Source organism: Pollicipes pollicipes, unplaced genomic scaffold, assembly GCF_011947565.3.
Source record: "Pollicipes pollicipes isolate AB1234 unplaced genomic scaffold, Ppol_2.1 Scaffold_7261;HRSCAF=8764_pilon_pilon_pilon, whole genome shotgun sequence".
NCBI lineage: Eukaryota > Metazoa > Arthropoda > Thecostraca > Pollicipedomorpha > Pollicipedidae > Pollicipes > Pollicipes pollicipes.
Genome location: NW_023597054.1, coordinates 25,921,596 through 25,948,069, shown reverse-complemented (window position 1 = coordinate 25,948,069; position 26,474 = coordinate 25,921,596). Strand labels below are relative to the sequence as shown.

At 54.4% G+C, this 26,474-nt stretch overlaps 2 protein-coding genes across 5 annotated transcripts in view; one reads left to right on the top strand and one right to left on the bottom strand.

Annotated features, from left to right (window-relative positions):
* Positions 1-7,893, bottom strand: part of LOC119111896 (transmembrane protein 243) — a 74,256-nt gene extending 66,363 nt beyond the window's left edge. Inside the window, exons 1-3 of one of the 4 annotated variants that reach the window (XM_037235763.1) lie at positions 7,789-7,893; positions 3,566-3,692; positions 931-1,086 (exon numbers count right to left, since the gene is read on the bottom strand). In XM_037235763.1, coding sequence (XP_037091658.1) covers positions 931-1,086; positions 3,566-3,658 — 249 coding nt within the window. In that variant the 5' untranslated portion in view covers positions 3,659-3,692; positions 7,789-7,893. Of the gene's footprint in view, positions 1-930; positions 1,087-3,565; positions 3,697-7,788 lie in introns of all 4 variants that reach the window. The other 3 variants (XM_037235761.1, XM_037235757.1, XM_037235760.1) reach the window with 3 other exon arrangements.
* Positions 7,894-8,396: 503 nt separating this feature from the next.
* The window catches only part of LOC119112717 (cytoplasmic polyadenylation element-binding protein 2), a 71,874-nt gene continuing 53,796 nt past the window's right edge, over positions 8,397-26,474 (top strand). Inside the window, exons 1-2 of the mRNA XM_037236995.1 lie at positions 8,397-9,573; positions 19,959-20,061. Coding sequence (XP_037092890.1) covers positions 8,491-9,573; positions 19,959-20,061 — 1,186 coding nt within the window. The 5' untranslated portion in view covers positions 8,397-8,490. The remainder of the gene's footprint in view (positions 9,574-19,958; positions 20,062-26,474) is intronic.

The window sequence follows — 26,474 nt, the reverse complement described above, 5'->3', positions numbered from 1 at the left end:
CGGCCCTTGGAAGTACTTCAAGTCCACCGTCTGGCCGATGTTGACGCCAAAACCTGAACACGATCATCCTTGTCAGATAGCCAGAACATGCCATAATCATCGCACCTTAGTCCGCATCGTCTCACCCATCTGAACCGTCATTTCCGTTACAAACAGATAAGACAACCACGACAACTACGCCAATATGCTAAATGTGCACCGGTGGAATGATGCTAAAGGTTGACTTATTTTGCACGAACAACTTAACAGGATGAGGAAACCCAGCTGGTTACAAAAGCAGAGTCCGATTGAACAGAGACAACACGCGCAGCATGAGCTCCCATCTCATTAAATAGGTTGTGTCCAACAAAAACGTCTACCCGGGCATAGTTCCGCAAATAGCCGACAGTTGAAACGCCCAAAGAAGTAAGCTAAGTTCGGTGAATGCAAAAAGAGGTGCAATTGTACTTGAGGTGATATGGGCCTCAAATGACAACGCTGAAATGTTTCGGCATGAATAACTGCATCATGATACTAGCATCCCATATGGGATGCCTACTCACAAAGTTGAAATAAAAAACTTCGCAGAAGTATACCAGGGAAAAGGGCGAACGTCTGATCAAAAGAACGCAGTCGCCAGAATCGGTTGCAACTTTCTGCACGTGTAAGTTAAAGAACGCTTTTGTCGTTACTTGATGCCGTACTGTAAATAATTAAACCAAATCCAATAGCCTCAGCTACAAAAGTCATGATGTGGAAAACAGAGCCCCGAACATGACCGCACCAACGGAGGCGTTAGCCATGTGGATTAAGAGCCATCAGACACCTGTTACCCGGCGACAGTGACCCAAATCGCAACATGACGCGCCATGTTTGTCTCACCTGAACTGACCAGGATGCGGCGTGCCAGGGATCAATCGTCTCTGAAACGGCTGACGAGTTTTGACCTACCACTGTGAGGTGCGAGGCGCAGATGAGGACGATGATGACGCCGAAGAATATGTTGACGCCGCGCGGCGAGTGTTCGTGGAAGACGAAGGCGCTGATAAGCGTGACGAACACGATGAGCGCCGTCAGAAAACCCACCACCAGGTTGATGGCCCTCTCCTGAGACAATGACGTCAGGCACTGACCGTCAGACGTGTGGGGAACGAGTCCCGCTCGCCCGCCGTCTGACCGGGAGACACAGCAGCCCTGGGCACCACGCCCGCCGTCTGACCGTCAGACACAGCAGCCCTGGGTACCCCACATGCCGTCTGACCGGGAGACGCAGCAGCTCTGGACACCATGCCCGCCGTCTGACCGTCAGACACAGCAGCCCTGGGTACCCCACACGCCGTCTGACCGTCAGACACAGCAGCCCTGGGTACCCCACACGCCGTCTGACCGTCAGACACAGCAGCCCTGGGTACCCCACACGCCGTCTGACCGTCAGACACAGCAGCCCTGGGTACCCCACACGCCGTCTGACCGTCAGACACAGCAGCCCTGGGTACCCCACATGCCGTCTGACCGTCAAGACACAGCAGCTCTGGGTATCCCACACGCTGCCTGACCGTGAGATGCAGCAGCTCTGGGCACACCGCACGCTGTACAGCAGCCCTGGGCACCACGCCCGCCGTCTGACCGTCAGACACAGCAGCCCTGGGTACCCCACACGCCGTCTGACCGTCAGACACCGCAGCCCTGGGTACCCACATGCCGTCTGACCGTCAGACACAGCAGCTCTGGACACCATGCCCGCCGTCTGACCGTCAGACGCAGCAGCCCTGGGCACCACGCCCGCCGTCTGACCGTCAGACACAGCAGCCCTGGGCACCACGCCCGCCGTCTGACCGTCAGACACAGCAGCCCTGGGTACCCCGCCCGCCGTCTGACCGTCAGACACAGCAGCCCTGGGTACCCCACCCGCCGTCTGACCGTCAGACACAGCAGCCCTGGGCACTCCGCCCGCCGTCTGAACCGTCAGACACAGCAGCCCTGGGCACTCCGCCCGCCGTCTGACCGTCAGGACACAGCAGCCCTGGGCACCCCGCCGGCCGTCTGACCGGTCAGACCACATGCAGCCCTGGGCACTCCGCCCGCCGTCTGACCGTCAGACACAGCAGCCCGGGCACTCCGCCCCGCCGTCTGACCGTCAGACACAGCAGCCCTGGCACCCCGCCGGCCGTCTGACCGTCAGACACAGCAGCCCTGGCAACTCCGCCCGCCGTCTGACCGTCAGACACAGCAGCCCTGGGTACCCCACACGCCGTCTGACCGTCAGACACAGCAGCCCTGGGTACCCCACATGCCGTCTGACCGTCAAGACACAGCAGCTCTGGGTATCCCACACGCCGCCTGACCGTGAGATGCAGCAGCTCTGGGCACACCGCACGCTGTACAGCAGCTCTGGACACCCTGCCCGCCGTCTGACCGTCAGACACAGCAGCCCTGGGCACCCCGCGTGCCGTCTGGCCGGGAGGCACAGCAGCTCTGGACACCATGCCCGCCGTCTGACCGTCAGACGCAGCAGCTCTGGACACCCATGGGCACCCCGCATGCCGTTTGACCGGGAGACACAGCAGCTCTGGACACCCCCATCCTGCCTGACCATGGTACATAAAGGCACCCACAATAAGCACTTCTCATTGCGTCACACGTAATGCGTCGTATTATCACACACAACTAATTCGTCATACACGGCACCTAAGTCTAACAGTGACGCACAATGGAAGCTATGGTTGCGCCAAACGCCCCGCAATCACGGGACGCAGCAACAGCAACGTACATGTCGAGCACTGCCGTACCAAACGTAACGGTAGTTGCACACGTGCCATACGTTGTCTCGCCACAAGACACAATGACAGCCATGTACATGCTGTGCTGCTCAACCATGCGAAATGATAGCAGCAATGCCTATGCCACAGGCTATGTGACCATGAGATACCAACATCATCAATGTGCATAACACACAAGTCTGACCACTGAGGAACAATAACAGGTCAATGTCAATGCTAGGATAAATTGCAAAAGGCAGAAGTATCACTTTGAAATGCATTAGGAACAATGCGAACTACAACAAAAACAGTGCGAGTGGACGTTTTCGTTGTGAGACCTTTCTTTTGGCTGAGGGACACAATGCAGCACTGTGTACTCGAGGCGAATCCAATGTCACACCTCAGTCAATTATCATCCACGTATATAACGAACAACATACACCACATGACCACGAGCCATGGCAGCATCTGCCATCACCATAGACCACACGACAGCCCACAACTAGCCTACCAGATAACAGCTCAAAACAAGCGTCATCACCAACGTTGCATGGCCACAGAGAGCAGAGATGTAAACACGCAACGACGAACGACGTAAGCACACACAACAGCACCACACTAGCAACAGATGTCCTGCTGCATAGCAAATAAATCCCGACCACAAAAACCTAGTACATGCAGCACCATCTTCTCACCAGCTGGCACTGAACAACAACAAAAACACCACACGCGGATTGTCGTCGCACAACGCTGCCGCAGCTGTCGCGGCGAGCCGCAGCTGTCGCGGCCACCTTCTGGGGACGGGGGTCTGGCGGCGGGGCACCTACCCGCGGCCGGGACTCGCTGTTGTCGAACAGTGGGTGCTGGAGGTCCGAGTAGGAGGGTCGTCCCCCCATCAGCGGCGCCGTGTGACTCTCCATCGGGGGCGCAGCTCAGCTCGGCTGGGACGCACGCCTGCCTGCCGGGCGCGGCTGACTGAGTCACAGAAGCCTAGCCCGACGAGCACGTGATGCGCTGCCGGCCGGCGGGCGGAAACGGCCGGACGGCGTCAGAGGGAGGGGGCGTCCGGCCCGGCCTCAGCCCCACTGGTTCAGTTCTAACAGGCTGGCTGGAAATCACCAGGCTCGCAACAAGCTGATAGCAGACCCTTTGAGTCTAGAGGACGATGACAGCGCAACCAGCACGCTCGGTACAAACAAACTGAACTGACCTTAACATCTAAATTATTCGGATACTGGAATAAGGGAACAAGTTCACAACCGAATTATTAGTTTCGGAACAGACTGATGCCCGGATGCCCTGGATCAGACCATGCGGACGCCGAAAACATCGGCGTCGGAGCAGTCTGACACCAGCGTTATCATGCTCGGACAGGCTGACACATGATCAGGCAGCGCAGACTGACACCAACATATCATGCAAGGGCAGACGACGCCTAATCGGGCTCACAAGCCCGATAGGACGATAAGAAACCCCCGAAGGACGACAAGAAACCCCTGATTCCCCAGATAGGTGTTACTGGACATATTGGACCTGAGGCAGGCTGGCATTGGGATCAGTTGACCTGGAACAAACTGATGAGGAAATAATGAGAACCTGAACATTGGAATCGGTTGGTGGCATTGGAATAGCTTGGTCCGGAACAAGCTGATGGGGAAATCATCAGAGCCTAAATGTGCCACGACCAGACACTGAAAATCAGATGCATGACAAGAATGGGCCTCTTGGTCCTGGAGCCAAGATAGTGGAGATCTAGACAGTGACAAACTTAAAATGATGCAAAAATAGCAAGAATTGACAGATTTCAAAAGGCCTACCCAGACTGGCAAGATGCAATATAGGTATCATAGGAATAACATAAGTTAAGTCAAATGCATGAGATCAATAACTTGAGTACAGTGGGCCAGCTGGTTACCCCCTGCTCAGGTGGGGGTGGGGGTCAACTTGACCCATCTGCTGAGATTAGCAAGCATATGAGAGCTAGAAACACCCAATTCACAGGGTGTGTTGGCCTATATGAGAACTACAGATTCGTGTTGAAAGTGCTCCCAGATCTTCTCATGTCACTGCAGTAAACCTAGATACCTGTTCTAAGCAAAAGGTCACTGTTGCTCATTTAAGGCCAGCGAGCTTGTTTGACCTTGAGAGGGTTATGGTAAGTGAAACCACACAGGACTGCTATAACTTTTGCATTTGAATAAGCATCAGGGATAACACCAGGCAGTATGTTCCTACAAAACTTAATGATGACCCAGGTCATTTTAGGTCAGTGGCCTATTCTGACCTTTAAGAAATTCATGGAAGGTGTCTCATTCTGCTGCTGTCATTAATAAATTCAAGATGAGCACCAGTAACTAGCTCATATAAAAGGCTCTCTAGCAAAAAAAAAAAACAGTTGGTTTGGCCTAGAACTGACCTTCATGCCCGACCCCAGGTGAATGGAATTTGTTAGTTCAATTGCTGTTTTGCCTCAGAGACTATCTCAAAGATGGGTGACTTTGTCTGACACTTTGTTGTTGCATCAGGTTGAGCAAATTCCTAGAAATTGCCTTTGCTGAATCCATGGTCTGACCTTGACATGCCAGCTGGACATAGGTCAGCCACCTCACAAGCTATATCTATATTTTTGATACTTAAGGATACACTTTTTATTATCCACATCAAAGCACAATTTGGCACTACTTAAACACACCTTTCAGAAATCATTCAGGAAAACCTTTGGGGTGGGGGGTCATATTGACTCCACAGAAGCAGTGTTAATGTTCACAACAGATCAATGGTGTTTTCTGATACATATTTGTGCAGGAGACCCAATAACATAGCATCAAATTAAGATAAATTGACTTAAATTGCTTATTTTGCACTTTTAAATTAGTGTAGGCTGACTTTTTCTAGAGCTGTGTATCATCATTTCGCTTTCTGTAGAAGTGACAACTTCATTTTTGTATCCACACAACATACCAATTACAGCCCAACTGGCTTATGGGCTGCCTGGCATGTGAATGCAAGGTCAGATGGCATTTAAAGAACATCTTTGGTGGCAAAAATAATGTACATGGCCATGGCACAGTCAATGGCAACAGCTGCCATGGCTGCAGAAGCTCACCACAATGATGTCATGGAGATGCTATCACCATGGAGTGTTTGAAAAAAAAGATTTCTAATATCAGAGGCACCTATAGCACCATCCCGCAGTCAGCTGGTCTTTTAAAAGTCCCCATGAGGACATGATATTGCCAGATTTCAAATGACTGATGGAATGACATGGAGCACGTCAACTGGTTTTGTTTAGACTGAACTAGTCATTTCTCAGATCAGAAAAGCTGTAATGTCATCCCATGGCTACCCATTTCAGTGGAGGTCACTATGGACAGCCAGGGCTGCTATGTTTGCAAGCAACTGGCTGATGAAGTTTAGTGCTGCAAGCCAAATAGTAATGAGCAGGGGACCAGACAAGTAGTTAATAAGACTGGTAGTTGCTTGAGTATTATGCCAGGGCTAGATTATGGACAGTGTCAACAAACAGCAGTTTGTCATGCCCTTGTAGTTTGCATATGCAAAGATTGTACCAACCCCATTTGTTTTGAAGTCATGTTTTCGTGCCTAGGTGCAACATGCTATGTGTTAACATGTGTTACAATAATTTGACCAGGTAATGATATTTGTGCCCTGTATTCCATGCTTTTCAACATTATCAATTGGTTTTGGTAAATGGAGTAGGATGGGCTAAAGTATTGATCTTATTTTGTTCTATTGTGAGGCCGCTTTGGTATCAAAAAGCTCCAACAGACATCTTTTACAAAGCAAAAAATAAAAATAAAAAAGAAGAATATTGGAACCTTTGGCCCCAAGAAGGCCCTGTATATTCAGGGAAGGTGTTGCTCTGAAAGCAACCTAGACTACCACAACTTACTTTAGACCATGTTTTAATCCCAGTCCAGAATGAGTTATGGCATAGCAGTGCTACCAAGCAGGATCCACCATATGGACACTTAAAATAAACCAGGCATAGCAGCCTCCATGTTCCATCTGTTGTGCCAGGAAGATGGGGCCCATCCTGGCAGGTATGTTCCCAAAACCAGAAGGCAGGTCTGTCTCTAAATTCAAGATCTAATTTTTGGACTTTCTGCATCAATCAGATACCATATACTATAAATGTTGCATCCACCAATGCTAAAAAACATTCATTTCAACAAAGCCAAATATGTCTGATAGCCATTTAATATATCCAGTGTGATGCTAACATCTTAGCAATAACTTCAACACACACATGAAGCAAACCAAGATTCCCGCATTTGGCACACTGCCATCACCTACTTCAGAGCACAGAGAGCCAATGTTTCAAGGAATTATGATGTGCTTTAACTGTATTAAGGAAAACAACAACATACTCTGAATTTCTTTTTACAGATAAAATACATTGAAAATTTTGAATAACTGGTCCTGGCCTGAATTAAACACACATGAGCTACAGGTCAGTCATAGAAAATCAGCAAAAGGCAGGCCAGGCAAAACTGGGCTGAATTTGTGCATAATTGTATGTAAAAATGTTTTTATAGCATGTTTGCCTGAAAACACATTGGGGACATCACATTTCCTTGGAGTATCAGCTATCTATGCACTGATAATGGTGTTGTTTAGTGATTTTTGATGGCTGGTCAGCAGTTGCCTTCTGGAGGCATATTTAGCTTAAGTAAAATAACCTGAAAGGCAGTTTCTATATGTGTATAATGAACACACATGTATGCAATAAGTGCCTGTACACTTACATGCAAAACTGGAAAATACACTTTGAATGGGTGGCAGGTATACATTGATTTTTGTTAGCGGCTTTAACATGTGATTTTTCCCTTGGCATACCTGTCAATTGCAACACTTGGCTCCAAAAGATATTTTAACAAAATTTGAGCCAATATGGGAGAAGCTCTACTCCAATGAATTGGCCTTGGTTTACCCGGCCCATCTCACAAAACTGAACCTTTGATACGATCGGGCCCAGAGACGACTGGAGCTCATTGGTATATTTGTAGCTTCGGTGCACGTCAACTACCTTAGCTATTTGCGCCCGGAAAAAAGGTCGAGCCGTCAATCCCAGTACGCAGCGCGGTATCACGAAACGTCGCTAAGAAGACTGCAAACGAAAACAAGTAGGTTGTTGCGGCAGTGTACGTCTTTACATAGCCGTCTTTGTAATCTTCGTGATTTATTTGCCAGATGCCATCGTACACTGTTTTTCAGAAGCATTTGTCAAAGCGGGTTTGAAATAATTGAAACCTACCTCAAAACTTTGATCGCAATAGCAAAAACCACGACATGAACAATACATTAAAAGAGAATATATTATATTAAGTGGATGAATGTGGAAACCTAGTTTATTTAGCTTATGCACTTAGAACGAGTATACCTGTACCTTATGCTCAGGGCTTCAAGTCGGAGTAAAACCAGTTATGCACCAAAAAAGTGCGTCTCCAGTTGTTTTTTTACGAAGATCTGCTTCTTGAAAAAGATGATGTCATTGCTTATACAAAAAATACTGCTAGACAAACTCTTATACTATATACTACCAGTCACCTGCTCGATACTAGCGACATCTTACAGCATTCTCTTCAAGTTTTCCAATACACAAACTTCTGGATTTGTTGAACGCAGAAGGCTGGGCGAAGCAGGAAGATGTGTGTGTGCTAAGAGTTGCCGGTTGACTGTGGAAGGGGAGGTGTGAGGCGGGGGTTGCGCCTGGTGGGGGTGTAGGCCAATGGGTGATTTGCAATTTAATGTTTCGTCTAACATTAGTGCCATCTGCCCGGACGCTATCCCAGCAACTACTTCGGGAAGCTCTTTTTACATGAACTCGGCGAGCGGGTTATCAGCATTGACCAAAGCCGAAAGCCAGCGGAGTACAGCGATGCAGCAGGATGAATTGCTGATTGAGAAGACTCTAAGCAAGTCGCCACCCCATCTTTCACCAAACCCAGAAGTTCCAAGTGATGATAGTCAAAGATATAATGAAGATAGTCAAAATGTCTTAGGTCTCAGCAATGTTCTAGTAAATCATGCTGGAAGCCAGGAGAAGTTGAAGACCCTGGACAAGAATGGCCCAGTGGACCATTCAGGATTGGCACAAAATGTCAATGGGGCTAGTGCATTTTCTAACAATATTGGTTTAGGCACATCTCTCCATCATGGTCAGTCATACTCTGAAAGTAATCCTGTTGTGATGAATGGCAGCTTGAGTGGCTCTCCTTCAAGTCTGTGGTCAACAAGCTCTGTGGATGACAGCTTTTTAAGTGGCATGCAGGCCCTGAATGGTGCATCGTATCAAAACTATCCACCATACTCACAGATGCACAACTCAAACCCAAATGCCTTGATGGGTGCAAGTCTGGGTGCTCAGTTCAGTCTGGCACAGCAGAATCCATCCCAGAGAAGGGCAATTACTGCATCACATAATATGCCACCCAGCAGGCCACCAAATCCTTATATGGCAAACAAAGGGTATCCTGCATGGTCCACTGTGAGTGCTCCACAGCCCCAGCAGAACAACTGGGGAGCTGGTCTCCAACCACAGCATAACATGGCAGGGATGCCCGGCTGGAACCGTGGACGTCAGGCCTCAAGTCTGAGTCCTCTGGCCCCCATGTCTGGTAATATGCCTACCAACATGTCAAATATGAACAGGAAGTACAGCCCAACCTTCAGTCAGGGAGGAGGAGGGATGGTCCTGTCACCAAACAAGTTCAGGAGAAGTACATCATATCCTGGAAAAGGACCATTCGGACCCAACACACCTTCATTTGAACTGCCTGGAGCAGATGATAAGGACTTACTAGCATATCAGGTATGTTGTTTATGTTATGTGCATTTTCTTAGTTAGAAGCTTGTATTTGCCATTTTGGGGAAAGGTTTTCTGAACTTGTCATGTGGAGTGGGGATAGCAGATTTCCCACAAGGACCAGACAGCCTCCAAGTCTTTCTGTAAGTGTCTTTCCTTGGTGCTTGTTCATAAAGGTTGTGCTACATTCCCTATGATTGTTCTATGTTCCCAATTAGTGCTACAGATCAAAGGTTAACAAAGCCCAGAGGCCTGGATATTTTTCTTTCCTTATAATACCAGCATGTAAGATGTTAGTATCACCAGAAATTGTAATTTCAATGTTTTACTGAATTGTAATGCCTGAACTCCACATAGTTTCAGGGATTTTCTGTTACTCCATGTAGCAGAGCCCATGCTGGTTCATTGGCTGTATGTAGATCATGATATGCACTGTCCATAGTATCACTGTGCTTGTGTACTGAAAGGAAAAATAGATAAAAAAGATTTGGCATGCAACCCTGACCCTTCCCATATCCATGGAAAAGATGATTGCTTTGGGACTCAATTGAGTATCAAGTGGGTTGTAAGTCAAAATTTCCTGTAGACCACATTGATCTTGATGCAAATGCATTGGATGCTTCTGCTGTTTGTCATGGGAATAATGTATGTGTAAATGCCAGTTTATGGATCACTGAGCTGCGGCCTCCAAGCCACTACCACGCAGCTCAACACACTGAACAGTAGGCATGGCGTGATGCCAGTTCCAGTTGTCACAGTTAGTCAAGCACAATCCTGATGTTGTTCCATGCTGTGTTGAGTCTCCTGGAAAGTTGCCAGCTGACCTTTCCATATGATCAATCTAAAAGTTGCACCCACTTGGACTTTGGCTGAGCACCATCAGGTTATGCATACCAACATCTGCCCTGAGATGATGGGGCTTATGGTGATGTGGTGTACTGTGAGGATTCATCAAAAGGCTATATTTTAACTCATTAGTATTGATTGGCAATGCTGTCAAGTATGTATTTTGACTTTGTATGGGGTTGCCTGTCCATATCTGACATCACTGCGATGGGCTATGATACACTTTCCCAAGCCAATTTGGACCTTGAAGTCATGGCATCAAAATCACAGCCGAATGGGTGGCGCGCTTCTGGTCAGGATGTGCTAACAGTGGCCAATGTTGGCGCGAATGAGCTACTTCCGCGCTCCAGCAGGGCGGCCTGTCTGGGGACAGGGCGAGGAAGGGGCGGGGCAGCACGCACCGTCGGTGGCTCACCTGCGGTGGCCGATGCTGGCTGGGTCCCTGGAGACGGCCTATGATCGATGTCACAGCTGGACAGCGCGCGGCCCAGGCGCTGGTGGGCGTTGTGCATACCTCGCCCCGGCCCCGGCGCTCGGCCGCCAGGCCAAGCGACACTTGTCCAGAAATGCTAGACTTCGTCATACTCCTGCAGATATGGGCATTCGACCCTCACGATACGCGACGTTTTCTAACGTGGCATATGACATTATGTCTGCGTGACTTTCTGATGAATGACTGTCCAATCCTCCCGCGTTTGTATTGTATGTCTCAGTGCTCGTTACTTGCCAGTAGTGGCACTCACAGCGCCAAGGGTGCAAAATGGTCTTAGAAGTCGGCGCGCCGTAAAACTCCAGTCATCATCACCGTCATCACGGCGCTAGGGAATCATCTCCGACTGAGCGTGTCTTGACAGCGAGTCATAAGCCCGGTGTTCTCAAGCTTGGCGTTGGCTGGGTGGTGCGGAGATTGTGTTTTGAGTTATTTTGTCGGGCGTCGCAGCAGGGATATTTTTGAGAACTATACCTTTACTCAGTCGTAATTTGCCAACAGCCGTGACTTTTACGGTTCCACATAGCTCGCTATAAATCCATTATCTGCCACCGCTCTGGGTCATTTTGAAATTCTGCCCAATTTTAAAAGATTCACCTGAAACACTCCCTCGTATACAAGACGACCTCTTGAGCGCTATGAAAGGCCCCATCACATAATAGCTGAGCTTTGCTCTGATAAGACAAACGACCGGCCATGTTGTTTGTCGTCGCTCTTGAAGGATAACAGATGCTGTGTCACGGCTCAAAGGCGAGACTGGGGCCGCTCTGTCACGATCCGCTGTCACCCGGCAAACGGACTCGCCCGGTCGCCGTGACCGCCGGAGCGTTGCCCACTCGGTGCTCCGGCGGTCACGGCGGTGCAGAAGGCCGGCCCGTGCTGACTGCGCTCCACGCTTTGCACAGGTGGCCGGATGGCGAGGCAGGGTCGTGCCAGAATTGGGTTCCCTCTCGCTGCCCCGGCTCCATGGCTGATAATGGGTGGGGGGGTGGGGGGGGGGGCGAGGGGTCAGCGTGAAACTGGTTCCCGTCAAAGGGTCGCCTACGCGGCACCTGTGTACCGTTATCGGAGTCGTGTCGTCCGTGCCCATTAAATGTTCGGCAGTGTGTGACGCGACTGCTGAGTCACCTGACACGGGGGCACGGCCGTGCCAGGCGAGTCGTCGACGGCGCCGCGGCGGGGATGCGGCGTCACCTCGTCGGTAGGCCGCGAGCCGACCGGCTGATAGCGCGTCCCGACTCGGCGTCCCCCGGGAGCGATCAATAGCCGCGGGACATCCTCGCCATCGGCGCTAATCCGCCACTGACATCACGCTCCGCCGATGTTCAATCGAGAGGTCTCCGGTCGGACGCCCCGCCGGTGCGGCCGACTGACCTTGACGTGGCATTAGCAGCCGCCGGACGGAAAAATCGGCGAGTGGTGGGCACGCCTGGCCAACTCGGGCTCCTCGACGGCCGCCCGCCCGGACGGGATAACCCCGCTATGGCCAGCGGTGACCTCGGCCACGGGGGGACATGGGCTGCTCGGGAGCACTCCTGTGTGATGGGTGGTCGCCTTTATAGCTTGGCCCAGATGAAATTGCGCCGGGAATAGTAGCCCTGATCAGAGGGCAGATTAGCTGGGTTTGTGGAGGGAGTTGTCGGCGGTACCCTCCCCGCAAAGAGGTGATATTTTGAGTTCAAGATGTTGTCCTCTATCTCATATAGAGTAAAAATTGCAGGAGATGGTAGCTTGCGTTTTTCGTCTGCATCCAGAACATCTGATGATCCATCGCGGACTTGTCATAAACATGCTCGAGCTTCCCACCTAATGAAGCATGAACAAGGCTCTGAGGTGGTCTTCCGAATACTATTCTCCTCTTTGCGCGATGCGGCGTTGTCTCGGAGCAGGTGAGACAACTCCAGTGGAGAAATCTGGTGACGCCACACTGTTTACACTGCCGTTAAACAGTGGTTGCCGAATCTCGCAGATTGGGCGCAAGCAAACACGGCTCCGACCTTTGGCCGATTCATCCTCCATCAGTGGACGAGCGGAAGCCGCAGTGGGCCACGGGACCGTCGCCCGTCGACGTACCCTGCACTCCACGTGCCACGGAAATAGCGCGCGGCAGGGGGCGGGACGCGACCCAGTGGAGCGGGGGAGGGGAGGGGCGGTGTGCTGCCCCCTGCCGCTGGCATTCCGCCTGACAGTTGACACACAAACAGCGTGGCCGACGAGCGGCGCTGCGGCCTGGGGCGGCGCGTGTTCCGGCCAGACCGCGGTGGCGGCGGCGGATGCGTAGCTGGGCGAGACGGCCGACCACCGTGCCGAGCGACTGCAAGTGCCTCGGGTGGGCGCAGTGGTCTTGGCTGGGTGTGTCAGGTGCTGCCGGCACACTGACCGCCAGGTCGGCCGCCGGCGGCTGCCGTGGTGGCCGGCCGCCGCTGCGTCCGCAGCGGGTGCGGCCAGCGTCGCGTGATCGCCGTGATCAGGAGATCCCTGTCGGTCCGCGCCCGCTGGCCGCCTCCACGCCGCGGCCTCCCCTGTGTCGCCGTTGTGGGGGTCTGGCAGACACGAAGTTGTGCACATTAGTCATGCCGCTGGGCGGCGGTGAGGGTTCGACGCTGGGTCACGCGGGCCGAGTGGTATCGATCGGCTCCCGGTCCGCGCGTGACACTCTGCCACGGGCCCCTGGTGCCGCCGCCTCCACCGCCCCCTCATCCGCCTCCGCTGCCACCTCCGCCCCGGTCTTGGCAGCGCGCCGCTGGCAACCTTCCGACCGCATTATCTGGCGCAGTTGGTCGCCCCGCTGGCGTATTCTTCCACTTGGGCGGCCGCAGCGCCGCTGACGACCTCGTCTATCCCGCAGACACGCAGACGTGTATGTACCTCGCCCCTTCCCTCAAATCGTGCCAGGGCACCCCACCGACCGAGCGAGGAGAGGGGGTGCTGAGATCCTGACAGCCGGCTGCAAGCCTTATTCTGTCGGCACTGAATTGTCGCCGCTGATAGTCATGTGCTGTCGGCCATCCGACCCCTCCCCTGCCAATCCGGCCCCTCCCGCTGCCAGCGCTGGACGCGGCCGCACCGTCCGGCATCTTCTCATTAGCGTGCGTATCGTGGTGCGGCGCCACGTCGCCACGCGTTTGGCCGGACCAAGGAGCCATCTTATTGCATGGCAGCTGTGATATACCCCAGATAGTGCGGGAGTGAAACTGCATGTAACGGGAATGCGTGTCATGCCTACTTTTCGGCGGCGTGTTTGAGGCAACGGCCAAGGAATTTCTCAAACTCAAAACAGACTTGGCGTTGCACTGGGCAGTGGCTGCTCATTGCTGCCAGACCCCGCTAAGCATTCGCGTATGATCTCGGATGAGGCCATGTGGGGGCTGGAAAAGCCATCCCGTTATGGAGCGTGAAGGAGTACTGGATTTGCAGGCTGACCCCTCTGATGCCGCTGAACTTGCGATAGTTGGCAACTAGTATGCCAAGACCTAGCACGGGGTTTCGAATGACAATATGTTCCATGGACTGCGCGGAGAGCGTTGTAGATGCATGTTATGTATGTACGTATTCACCAACTTCATGTCGTAGCGCGGCGACGTCACGATGAAGTCTGCATGCTTGATACAGACGTGCTCTTCTGTACAATATCAAACGATGACTTCCCTGAAATGTTTACATAGTGCATGCGGTGGGGTTTTGAAATCGCGTAGTTCGGAGACTAGCCCTTTGGGAATGGGCAGTTTTTTTACTGGGTTCCTGGCGTCAGAGGAAGTTATCTCAAAAAGAGTGTTTACGCGTGGTATGTGAATGATTCAACACATTGCTGTGTCATCTTGCTTTTACGCGATCTAGGTGCATTGCTCACTAACGCGCTTTATGATCGGCTTCTTTGTAATCTGCAAAATACGGCAGCTGTCGAGGAACACATGTTGATCGCCTGCCTGTGCCACGCCAGCTTTATTTGATTCGCTCGTCTCTGTCAACACGACTTTTGTAACCGGCGTGAGTCAGATGTTGGCTCGCACCCAAGATACCTGTCATTTGCAATGCTGACGCTAGCAGTGCTGATAACGGCCTCAAGACCGGCACCAGACCGTTATTTCTGCTGGGTTTCTGGGAATCGCTTGCCTTGACAAAAAGTGCAACTTGCGTGCTACGGACCTCTGCAGTGGTGGGCAATATTTCCACGAACGTTAGCGTCTCCCATCGGGACGTTATACAAAGCCAGCGTACCGGCGACGCGTCTTACCGATTCACGGGGTGTTGCGTTTTGAACGTACTTTTCATCATTGGACGGATGTCGTCACGGAACTTTTTGCACCGACGCTGACATTGTTTAATAATTACTCACTGCAGTGGCCGGTGGAACGACTCTGAGGGACGGACAGAGAGCGTGGCCAACGCACATATTCCGCTCAGTTCGATCCCATGAACAGTTATGACCGGGTGGTCGGTGCGAGGTGGGGGCACTTTGGTGGCGCCTGCCCGTGCCGGTCTCCGAGTGTTACCTCATAACCCGGCTGCCGGCGCCCATGACGCACGGTGGCGGCGTGCTCTGGGGTGCACGCATATCGATTGCTGCCGCGCCGCCCGACAGCCGGGTGCGGCGGCGCCGGCACGCGGCCTCCTCCGCCGCGACGCTCGTCAGCAGGGGCGGCTCGGGGCAAGCGTGCCATACGATCTGGCCAGCGGCGCTCCGTGCGTCGCGCCATCGAGCTAGCGCTCCAGCCGCCGCTGGAGTCCGGCTCGCCCGTCGCCGAGCAGGACGGGTTACCGCCTGCGCGGCATTGCCAGACGCTCAGCAGACTGCTCTGATTGCATAGGTTGTCTGTACCTGTGCGCTGTGCGGCGAAAGGTTCATAGCACGGCCTTTGTGAACTTGCGCACAAGTGTGCAAACATGAATATTGCGAGGGGTTACGGCACGCATCTATGGGTGGCTGCGAAACGTTTGTTGACGGCTAGTTTGCTTAAATGTCGTATGCTATAGGCATGTGGTCGGCTTTTTAACCCATCTAAGGTAAAGGGGAGGTCCACATGCCTCGGGCCTCGTAGAAGTTTTGTTATGCGTGGCCTGTCTGCCACCATTTGGGCATGTTCACGATTACATTTTCAATTCAGCCATCACCATTCATTTTTACTAGCCATGAAACATTGTTTATGATGAACGCCTCTCAACGTTCGTCAGAATGGGCTTTTGAGTTTGAAATGCTACATACAATGTCTTTGAGATGGTGTAGGATGTAGCTAGTTTACAGTGATACGCAGTCTCAAACAGCAGGCCTGTTTTGAAGCAGTTTTCTTGTTAGTTACGGGCGTTTAGTGTTTCCAAGAACAGTTCACGTACTTAACACAGATGCTGGTCTACTGGCACGAGATTTCTGTGTCCTCAAGCATTGTCTGTCCATCTTTACGTCTGCGTACCTGTGCTCGAATGCCGGAGAAAATCATTCAGCACACTTCCCAGCTAACGGTAGAAGTACGTTTGGTTCGATCTATGGCTCGTTAAAGCAGAATCAACAACAGAATTCACGACGTGCGTGGATTGATTGGTACATGGCCGGTGTGTTTGTATAGCGCGCATTGGGTCGGCGGGCGTTCCGCGGCGCCTGCACCGCTCGCCGCTCGGTGGCGCCGCGTCCCTTGGCGCTGTGTCAGCGCCCCGGCGGTCGACCAGCGCCGACACGCACACGCGGTGAATCGGTACACCCGGCACGCCCGATATACGGCCTCCGAGGGGCGGCAATCTGCCAAATGGGTCGCCAAAAGAGGGTGCTGCCGGCGTGCGTTGCTCGTTCACCCGATGCGTCGCCGCGTCGCGGCCGGCTGTGCCCGCGTTGGCCCGAAGTGCGCGCGAGCCTCGCCGCCAGGCCGCGTGCCGCAAGCGGTGCTTCACCCCGTGTTGGCCGTGGCGTGTTGCCATGCACCTGGCCCGGGGGTGAGTCGTGAGCACGAGCGGACATCGCCTCGGACCGACGGCGCATCGCCACACGCTGGCCTTGTTGGAAACCGGTTCCTCTCATAAAAATGCTCCATCCGATCGTTGACATCGGCCGAGAGAGGGCATTTAACGGGCGAAGCCCCGACGCGGGTGGACGGCACGCTGCGGCGGCAGCGTGGTCCCGCGGCCTGGCCACGGGTCGACGACGATCGAGCCTGTATGTCAGGAAGCCGCCGAGCGGCCCACTGATCCCATTTTGTCGGCTGGGGCGGCCGAGACTGTCCCCCGCTCGTCGTCGCGCGGCATCGATTTATCGGGCCCACGCCCCGCCCTCGCCATCGACGTGAACGTGCCGTGTATCGGCTATCAATCTGGCCGAACTGTGCTCCGAGTTATATACTGCCGCCATGTCAGGCCCTACGCCTGCATCGCGTTATGCTGCGACGGCGCTTTCCCTTCTCGCCGCGTCCTCCCGCTTATTAAATCCAGGAAACAGTTTCCTCTTAAAGTTTTCGCTCCGTCAGCAAACACCGGACAGCTGTGACGCTCCGCCACAGCAGGGAAAAGTGCTGTTGGCACCACTCGGCGCGGATGACCGTATATCTACCGGCCGGATGTCGATGTGCTCCACGATTTCCCATCGGACCCACTGCATAACAGATAGCCGGTCCCGCCTAATTTAACAGCTCGTTCCGCAGTGACAGGGTGCGGGACATCACGCTCCACAGTGGAAACTCACGTCAGGTTCCCGACCTGCGTTCGGCATATGCGGACCGGGTCGCGTCGTGGTGCGTGCTCGCTGCTGCCTGCGCCGTGGACGCGCTCTCGACTGACATCGACGCCCCGGGCCCCTCGCCGCCGCACTAGATCACTCCGTCCGGCCTTATTTGTGGACGCTCGCGGAAACGGCCCCATCAGCTGATCTGGCCTCCCCTCGCCACCGTTCAGCTGATTTCGGCAATAGCCTGAACAGAATTTTCCTACAGCTGATCGTCCAGCCTGATACGTTGGTGTGGCCAACGGCTCCCCAGCTATTACAAAATTAATTGCGAGCTGTAGGGATGGATCCAAAATTAAGCGGAGCGTTCGTGGTGGCTTAGTTACAGCTGGTGTCGTTATGGGAATCACCATTGGTAGCGGATAGTTTGTTTACAAACTGCTCTGAACGGTTTTCAGTTAACGGCAGTCGTTGATTGCTAACATAAATTTTCGAATGCAATTTCCTGTTTCTATCAAAGCTGGGAGCCAGAACTTTGGCTTTGATGACTATTTCGGGCGCGGATCTTTTCCTACGAAGGGAAAGTCCAGTTGTGACTGGGGACGTGTAAATCGGAGGCTCGTTAATCGAGTATCGTACCCGTAAATAATACTTATTTTCCCTCTGTCAACAAAGTACGCAGCATGTGCTTGCGTCGCGCGTGTGAGGAAGATTGGTTGATCGACGCGTTTTGAGGAGTCAGTATGCCATTTTTCCCGCAACGTCATTCGCATTGTGCCGTGGCCGGTGTGCCGCCGCCATGGATTCTCCTGCGTCGATCCGTCCTCAGTCTGCTACTGCCAGCCCCATTCTGCAGTCCTGCCGCGATGTCCCCGTCCTTGCATCCTTGCGGCGGTCCCGAACCCCAGTCTTCTGCTCCGGCCCCGTCCTGTTCTCCCGCGGCAGTCCCATGCTCCGGCCCTACCGTGGCGGCCGGGTCCCGTGGTGCTGCCGCGGCGACACTCCTCCAGAGCTCTGCCGCGGCGAGCTGACCTCTGATTGTGCGGCCGGTGCGGGGCCCGAGGCCACACCGCTGGCCAGCTCTGGCGTGCGGCGCCAGCCGACGCTGCAGCCGAGCGTGCTGAGTTCCGGCGCCGGGACGCGCAGCCGGCCGGCCGGAACGGAGTGTGCCGCTCGGGCACGCCCCTGTCGAGACTGTCAACACAGCTGCGGCTGTTGCCGGCTCCGGATCGGGCTACCCTTCGTGCCATTGTAGTTCGGGTTGATGGGAGTTATGACGGTGTTTACAAGGGAACACCAGTTCGCCCAAATAGCATGTGAGGCAGGCGTATTGTTGATCGTATTGTTTACGTTGCCGTAACCCGATCTGGGGGCGTTGAGTGTGCAAAAACCAGGCCCTGTTGTGGTAACGGCGCCGTAGGACCCTCCCTATCCGATGCGAGTAATGAATTACGTGAGGGTAGCAGGTTCGTCCCCATTTTGCTCTACGACAACGATTTCGTAGTCCGTTGGTTATGAGCTTTTACACGGCGCCTTTCCCCTTCACGTTTTGTTTTTTGGTGAGTCTTTAGGGTTCGTCGCATGCACCTATTTGCGATGACGTCTTTACTGCAATCGTAAAGGCTGGGTAAAAACACGCTTTATGAAATAGCTCGCCTCATCTGTATGCTGCGTACATTTCAAGACCTGCGAAGCCGAGTTCGGTTACGCGTTTGTCGATAGTACTTGGTTTGCATGGTAGCTCCTTTTATCGATAGCGTCAATCGGATGTAAAAGTGAAGCTGTTATCCCCGTTTGTCCAGAGCATAGAAGCCCCCACTGCATCGTCGGAGTTTGGGAAAATCATCGAATGCAATTTCCGTCTTTTTGCGCGAATCCATTTTGTGTTATTTTCCGTGATTTCCAGTCGATCTGGGTCCTGAGATTTTCGGGAAATCCAATTTGTAAAATGGGTCAGGGAAAAAAACGGCGGGATCCAGCCTGCGCTGTTGGGCGGCCCAGGTTCGCCTGAGCTTCGAAATTGTGCAGGCTTACGCTCTCCTTCCGACTAGTCCGGGAATTCGTTGTGGATTGCAAGCGGCTCAGGGGCTAAGTCGTGCCTCTCGGAGTGGACGAGGCAGCCAGGCCACCGGGCGCCAGCCGCGCCGCCGGAACGACCGTCCTCCAGCAAAAAAAGAAAAAAATCGTCTGCCGTCGGCCCAGGCGCAGCTGGAGCAGAAATAGCCTCGCGCCGGGTCGATACACAACGCCGGCTCGGCTGCCCGACCGCCCGTCCCTGCGGCGCTTAATTAACGGCCACTGTGCGATATTCACAGCTGTAATGGGCTGCGACCGAGCCGCGTGGCGGCATAAGATTGTGCCACGCTGTGAAGCGACGCCGCCGTTGACGCCTGTCCATGCTGTCCGTTTCAGGAGAGGAATGGCTTCTGCCCGATGAACGGCGCCAGCCCGCTGGACAGCATGCGCACCCTCGAGCACTACCTGAACGACATCGTGCGAGGATCCGGCGACCCCAGTAAGTGGCCCGGCCCCAGGTCTGTATAACACTGATCCGGTCCTGACTGCCTGCGAGCTCGCACGATTATGCTGTTATCTTCCTTCCTTTCTAAAGTGCACGCGGCTCGAACTGTGGACCCCCAGCTCTGAGATGGAAGTGTGTCCATGCAGGCGGGCAGAGAGTGCGTGGATTGTTCGTGTTCCGGAGACGGGCCCGTGTTCAGCGCGCCGTTGTTCGTCCAGCTCCTAGGCTGAGTTAGTGTCCGGCGGGCGTTGATTTCTGTACTGGAGGAGGCAGATCGTGACCTGGTCGTCCGCGTGCGTCGCTCGCGGCGAGGCGGCCGCACCGGTTGTGATCGCGACTCCTCGGCGGGATCTCGCCATCCGGAGCCCGTGACGCACGCGGCGCCGCCAGGCATTTGGGGACAGCTGCCAGCACAAACGGCAGCCGACGACGCGAATAGAAGCGGGCGGGTCCGAACTGTCGCGTGACAAATGTCGTCTCCAGCGAGCGGCTCCGCTAGCGTTTCGTGTTCCTTCCAGGGATCTTTCATCCGGCTTGTCGCTGACCGTTTTATCCTAACATGTCGTCACTGTCGTGTTTTGTTCGTAGAAGTCCGAGGACCATTTAGCTGGCACTCGATTCACGGCAGTAAAAATCGTACACGATTTTTGGGCGAAGGAATCTGCACCACCCATTGTTCTAACATGCATCTCTTCATGCACGATTGTGTGAAACTAAGCTCCGCTTTAGGTCTGCCATCTGGCTGCATCAGAGGCCCATTGGCGAACGCGTCTGGGATGACATCCCTTCGCCCCCACCACCACGACCACAACCAAAAGGGTCATTGAACACGGAGAGCAGCGAACGCTGTTCAATTATGAACTCATCCTCAGCTGATGTCCACCGCTTGAAAAGTTAACGAAGGGGAGCTACGTGTCGCCCCCTCCCCATCCCCCTCTTTTCCCTCGAGCCGGCGGTGCGGTGTTCCATTTCGTATTAATTACTTGGCATGTTGAAGTTTGACCATTCTTTCGGTTCGCTTCACCGTCGATGTCTCGTTGCTGCGTCGGCGGGAGATTGGAAGCATTACGGGCTTCGCTCATTGAGTTTGTCTGCCATCCATGCCATGCATCATGAATGTGCTATGCATGCACGATGATTGCAGATCCTTGTGTGCAATCGGATCTTCTGTGACATAGATAGGATATGCTGTTGAACCTCGCGCGCGTTATCTAAGTGCCGCCAAATAGGTGATGTCGTCAGTATTGAGGGCTCGACCTATGACTTGACATTCCAAGCACGGTGCATCCGCACTGAGCAGCGTTGGATGGCCTCCAGCCACCGCGCGTGTCCGCACCGAACTGTGAATGCCACGTCTGCCAGCGGCGGACGCCCTCTGCCCGGTGACGCTCATCACTCGCGAAGCCACCCAAGCTTGCGCCAGCGGCGAAGCCCCGGGCGCGCGGGCCGATTGGCACGATCTTGGCGCTGGCCGGCGGGGTCGCGTCGTTAGCGGCCACCGACGCCGCGCTCGCTCGATAATAGCCCCCGGGGATGTCAGGCCGACCGGCCGGCAAACAGGCCCGTCTCCATCTACCCCACCCCACCCCACCCCCACCCCACCCCGTCCCATCCCGTTCCCGTTCCCGTCCTCGTCCTCGTCCTCGTCCTCGTCCTCGTCCTCGTCCTCGTCCTCGTCCTCGTCCTCGTCCCCGTCCCCGTCCCCGTCCCCGTCCCCGTCCCCGTCCCCGTCCCGTCCTGTCCTGCAGTGGCACACGGGATGTGCCGGCGCCTCGTGCTCGGCGTCTGGCGTGACGACAGGGCGCTTTGTACGCGCCGCAGTCCGATCGTTCCTCCTCTGATCCCCCTCTGAGGACATCTCATCATTGGTGACGCGGTCCAGCAAAAACGGACTGCCGGCTGACTGACCGTCTGCGTGGGCGTGCCTCCGGCGGCCGGCGGCGGGGCCGGTTCGGATGCGGATGCCGCGTCCGGGCCGACCCCTCCAGCGGAGCGGGGGGAGCGCGGCGGGCCGCGGGCCGCGGGCCGCGCGCAAGGTGCGTTGACCCTCCTCTGCACTGGGACGGACGCCGAACACCCGGCGGGGAACAATCAATAGGTGGGGTTTTTATGCTCGCGTGCCGGCCGACGAGCTTTCACCGTGCGGCACAGCCGCTGGCAAACGGTGCCGCCCGCTAGCGATGTACTGTCGAGAGTGGGCGTGACGTGTCGCCGGCGGGTACGGGACCGGGCCGGCTCGTCGCCGAGCGGCACAGTAGATCAGATTGCCTTGTTTCTGAAACCAGCAGTCGCCTACGAAACGGGAAAGAGCGTGCTGTTTGTCCCGGTTGATTGTGAAGGTGGAAACCTGTGCATTTTGACTGGCTTTAGATGATTGGGATCAGTGGTTGTTCGTCATGCTCATTCCTTCTATCCGTTTCAGTTAAGGCGAATGTGTTAACCTGTAAAGGACATTCAGAAAGGGTTATGGAGGCGTGAAATAGTCCTGCTGTATGCCTTTCTAGAAAAAGCTGGAAATATGTAGATTTTCGCTTAAAGTCGGCTTAGCCCCGTTTGGTCATGCCACATAAGTCGCCCATCATGCACAGTTGTGTCACACTTCTACGGGGCGTTGATCTCCCAGAGCTTGTATATTCTGACCAATGCCAATACTAGCGTGGCACGGTTATGTTTTGTGTCGTCAGCGTAGGTGTTAGTACGTGCTAGCAATAAAGTCGGATAAAGCAGACCCAGGGCTAATTGCATGCAAGCAGAGGAAAGTGCGCGTCTTGGGACTGACTAGAACGGTCATGCAAAGGAAGGTTGTCTTATTTTAGGTTGATTGAAGGAGTTGGAAATTTTGATTTCAAACTGGTGCTGTGGGCGGCGAGTACGCATCGATCGCGTTTATATAATGGCGGGTTTTGATCCCAGAACTACGGTCGAAGATAAAGCGCAGACTTAATATTTCAGGAGTGTGAATTTATTTCAGGACTTTGAACACAGCTGGGGTTGGATAGCTGCGTTTTTTGAAATCACAGTATTATACTCGCTTTTTGGGAAAGCAGCATAGGAAAACCGCTTTTAGACCAAGGCCCTAAAAACGCAATCGTGTGTTGAGAGCGTCATACTCATTTCGGGTTCGCAATGTAACATCTTGTCCTTGAACAGCGCTTTGGTGCGAATCAGTTGATATCACGATAAACTGGACAACAATGAAGCTCATCGTGATGTTAAGGGAAGGCGCCTTAGTGTTGGTTGCCTTCTTCGATTGTTCAGTGACAGTGATATAGGATAAGTACAGATTCGGTAACCAACCGAGTATGTTGTTTTTGTCTATTCTCTTTACGGAACGAATGTGTTCTCGGGCTTGGACATTGTACTACGCTGTGCAACGTTTTTAAACCCTTAAGTGTCTTTTCAAGCCATTCATCTCTGTTTTCTAACCATTTCCCCCTCCCCCCCCCACCCCCTTTCCTCCTACAATGCAAATATTCACCTTAGCAACATACCCCTTAAAATTGTTGTGTTGTTCCCTTCCGTGATTCCCGACTCCCTTTCCAATGTCATGGTGTGAAGTTTCGTCTTGTGCTTCGTTGACATGTGCAAAATCACATATATCCATACTGCTGAGGAAAGCCGTAGCATAAGAGCAAGCGTGACTGACGTTGTTTTTTGCGCCTTCCGGCCCCGCACCGCGTCCAACTTTTAGGGCATTCTGATAGTCCTGCGCCGAAGCACTGCCAGCAAATGAATACCTTCGGTGCTATGCAGCCAGGAAGGTACCAACCCGGAATTGCCAATTGGCCAGCTCAGTGCTGGTGAGTTGTTGAATTTGTGACTGGTGGGAGCATTGATGTATGCCGCGCACGTATTTGCTGACATTTGGAAGATTTGTGGATGCAAATTTTAAATTTCCCGTGTGTTATTTAAGAAGCCATGCCAAGTTTCTAAATCGCCTGGTCATGCTTGACGGCTGGTCGCCGTCTTGTAGCACGTTTGGTGAAATGAATGCTTGGTCGTCGCACGCATGATGCCGCACAACGTGACGCGGGGCTACGCAACTCACTCAGTTCACATGTGTGATCGCCGCGAGCTCACATTTCAGCAGCTCATACCGGAGGGCCCGGCTCCCCACGCGTGAACACGCTGCTTCCCTAGTAACTGGCTCTTAGGATACGGCACCGGGTTGCGTGGGTAAATGCCTGTAAACAATCTGACATTTCTATTGGTAAAAAATTATGTGGAATATGATTTGGCCGCGGAGAGTATCCTGCGAGCGAAGGTTGCAAAAGATCTATCAACATATTAATGATCTATGTGCCTTGGCTGGTTGTTTCGATAGGTTGCAAAGTAGTTGAACCCAGCAGCTAAAACACTAAAACGTACAGCATGTTATAGACGTGTAGAGATCCTCATGTTCTACACCTGGCTGTTGGCGGTGCATTCACGGTATTGTGCGTTTATGTTGAACTTTATCGCGATGTTTCGTCTCGGGCGGTACCGTCAGAACCCACATCTGAGTTATAAAAGAACTACAGCAAACCACACCGCTAGTGAAACCTAATCCATTAAAAAATAGACGAGTACACGACCGTCTATTTAGTATGGGTCTGCGTCGGCGGTGCTCTCCACGGCAGGCGGTGACTGGAGCTCCGCTTCCCGGCTTACAGCGAAGATCCGCCGGTCCGTTTGCGCTAGCGCTGCGGTGTTTTTGTCGCAGGCGGCTGGCGTTGTGCCTGCGTGACCGGTCGTGGTGCAACGCTCGTCATTGTCAAGGCCACGCGGGGCGGCGCCGCGTCGGCCGTGGGCGAGCCGGGCGCGGGCGGCGGACGCCGTGGCGCCGCCCGCGCCGCGCCCGGCCTCGCACTGCGCCGTGACACGGACCAGCCTGCGGCGCGGCCGCGACCCGGTGACGCGTCGCCCGCGGCGATATTTGTGTACAAAAGACGCCGCATCCGCGGTCGGGTCAATACGAGCCATCTATTGTCTGGCGCCTTGGCACACATCGATCCTGCCACCGGCATGCGCCGCCGGCGCTCTCCCCTCGCCGGCACTCCTCCGGCGTCCGGCCTGCAGCCGTCGCGCCCACTCCTCGGGTCCGTCGTTCGTCATACGTGCGCGGCGTCGGCAGCTTAAGTGGTATCGCGAGGCAGTTCAGGTGGGACGGACGAGCCGTCGTCCCGGACGCCCCCGCCGTGGCGTTGGTGCCGTCTGGCGGAGGCGGCCGGGTCGTCCGGTGCTGGCAGCGGCGCGGCGCCAAAACCCCGGTGACCCGGTCCCGGTCGCCGGATACGGCCCCGGCGGCTCCAGGCTTTACGGCGGCTGACGGCTGGGCGCCCGTCCCGAGCACAGGGGACGGCATCCGCCCGAACGCCGCGCCGTCCTGCTGGCGAGCGCGCTGCGCCCGCCGACGGGAGCTCGACGGGCGTGACTGTGCGCTATGCGTGCCCCATCGTGTGCGTTTGCGACGTCGGCCAACGGGCTGCAAAACGTCCTAGTTGGATTCCCTTGGCAGTGATGCGCCAAGGCGATAACACAGGCCAAGTCGTGGGCGTGTTTCGTAAGCATGCCACCCACTAACTCACGCTATGCGGTGTTAATGCCCGCTAAAATCCGCCCAGGTGCTCTGCTTTACTGTGGGTCCGTAATTATTGTCTGAAAAGCTTTGGTGCTTGTCCACGGAATCAGTGGGGTGTGGGGAGTGATCGCCCATGTAAAACGAAAAGTTGGCGCGTGATTGCGCTAATTACGAACCCTGCATGTCGTTTGTCACCCTGGTCCCCAAAATAGCCGGCGAAGCGTGGCCAATTTGGAAAACCGGAGCCATTTGCGACCCGGTCAGTGTCGGTTCTACTTGATCGGCTGGATTCTGTTTTGCTGGCTCCGCTGTTGGGCATCTTGCGCTCGTGAGGCTCCGTCCCTGGGCTGGCCGTGCGGCAGCGGTGGCCGCCACTCAGGACCGTGTCTGCCGCGCCACTCGAGAGCACCGGCGGCCCGGCCTCAGCTATCTCGAGTGTTGACTGTGGTCGCGTGCGGCGGACCGCCGCCAGCTGACGAGCAGCCGGCGTCGGCGGACGCCATCGGGGCGTCATCACCAGCGGGACGTGCGCGGTCACCAGCGGCTCCCGAGCGGAGCGTTAGCGCGACACCGGTGGGGTGTTCAGCTGGCGGTCGTGGAGGGAGGATTGTGGGCGGTCAGGCCGGGCTCGGCGGACGAGTCGGCTTATCCGTGCTGACAGCGGATGCGTTGCGCCCACAGGGCCGACAATCGGGTTCTGCTGTTGCAGACGTGTGGTTGACTGACTCGCTGACGTTTGTGCCGTCTCGGCTGTATGTGCAAGGCGAACGCCAGTTTACGAGACTCATCGCTGTTTTGTTGCAGGTTACGTCAACTGCAACGCCAGCGCGCTGCATCGCTGGACAGC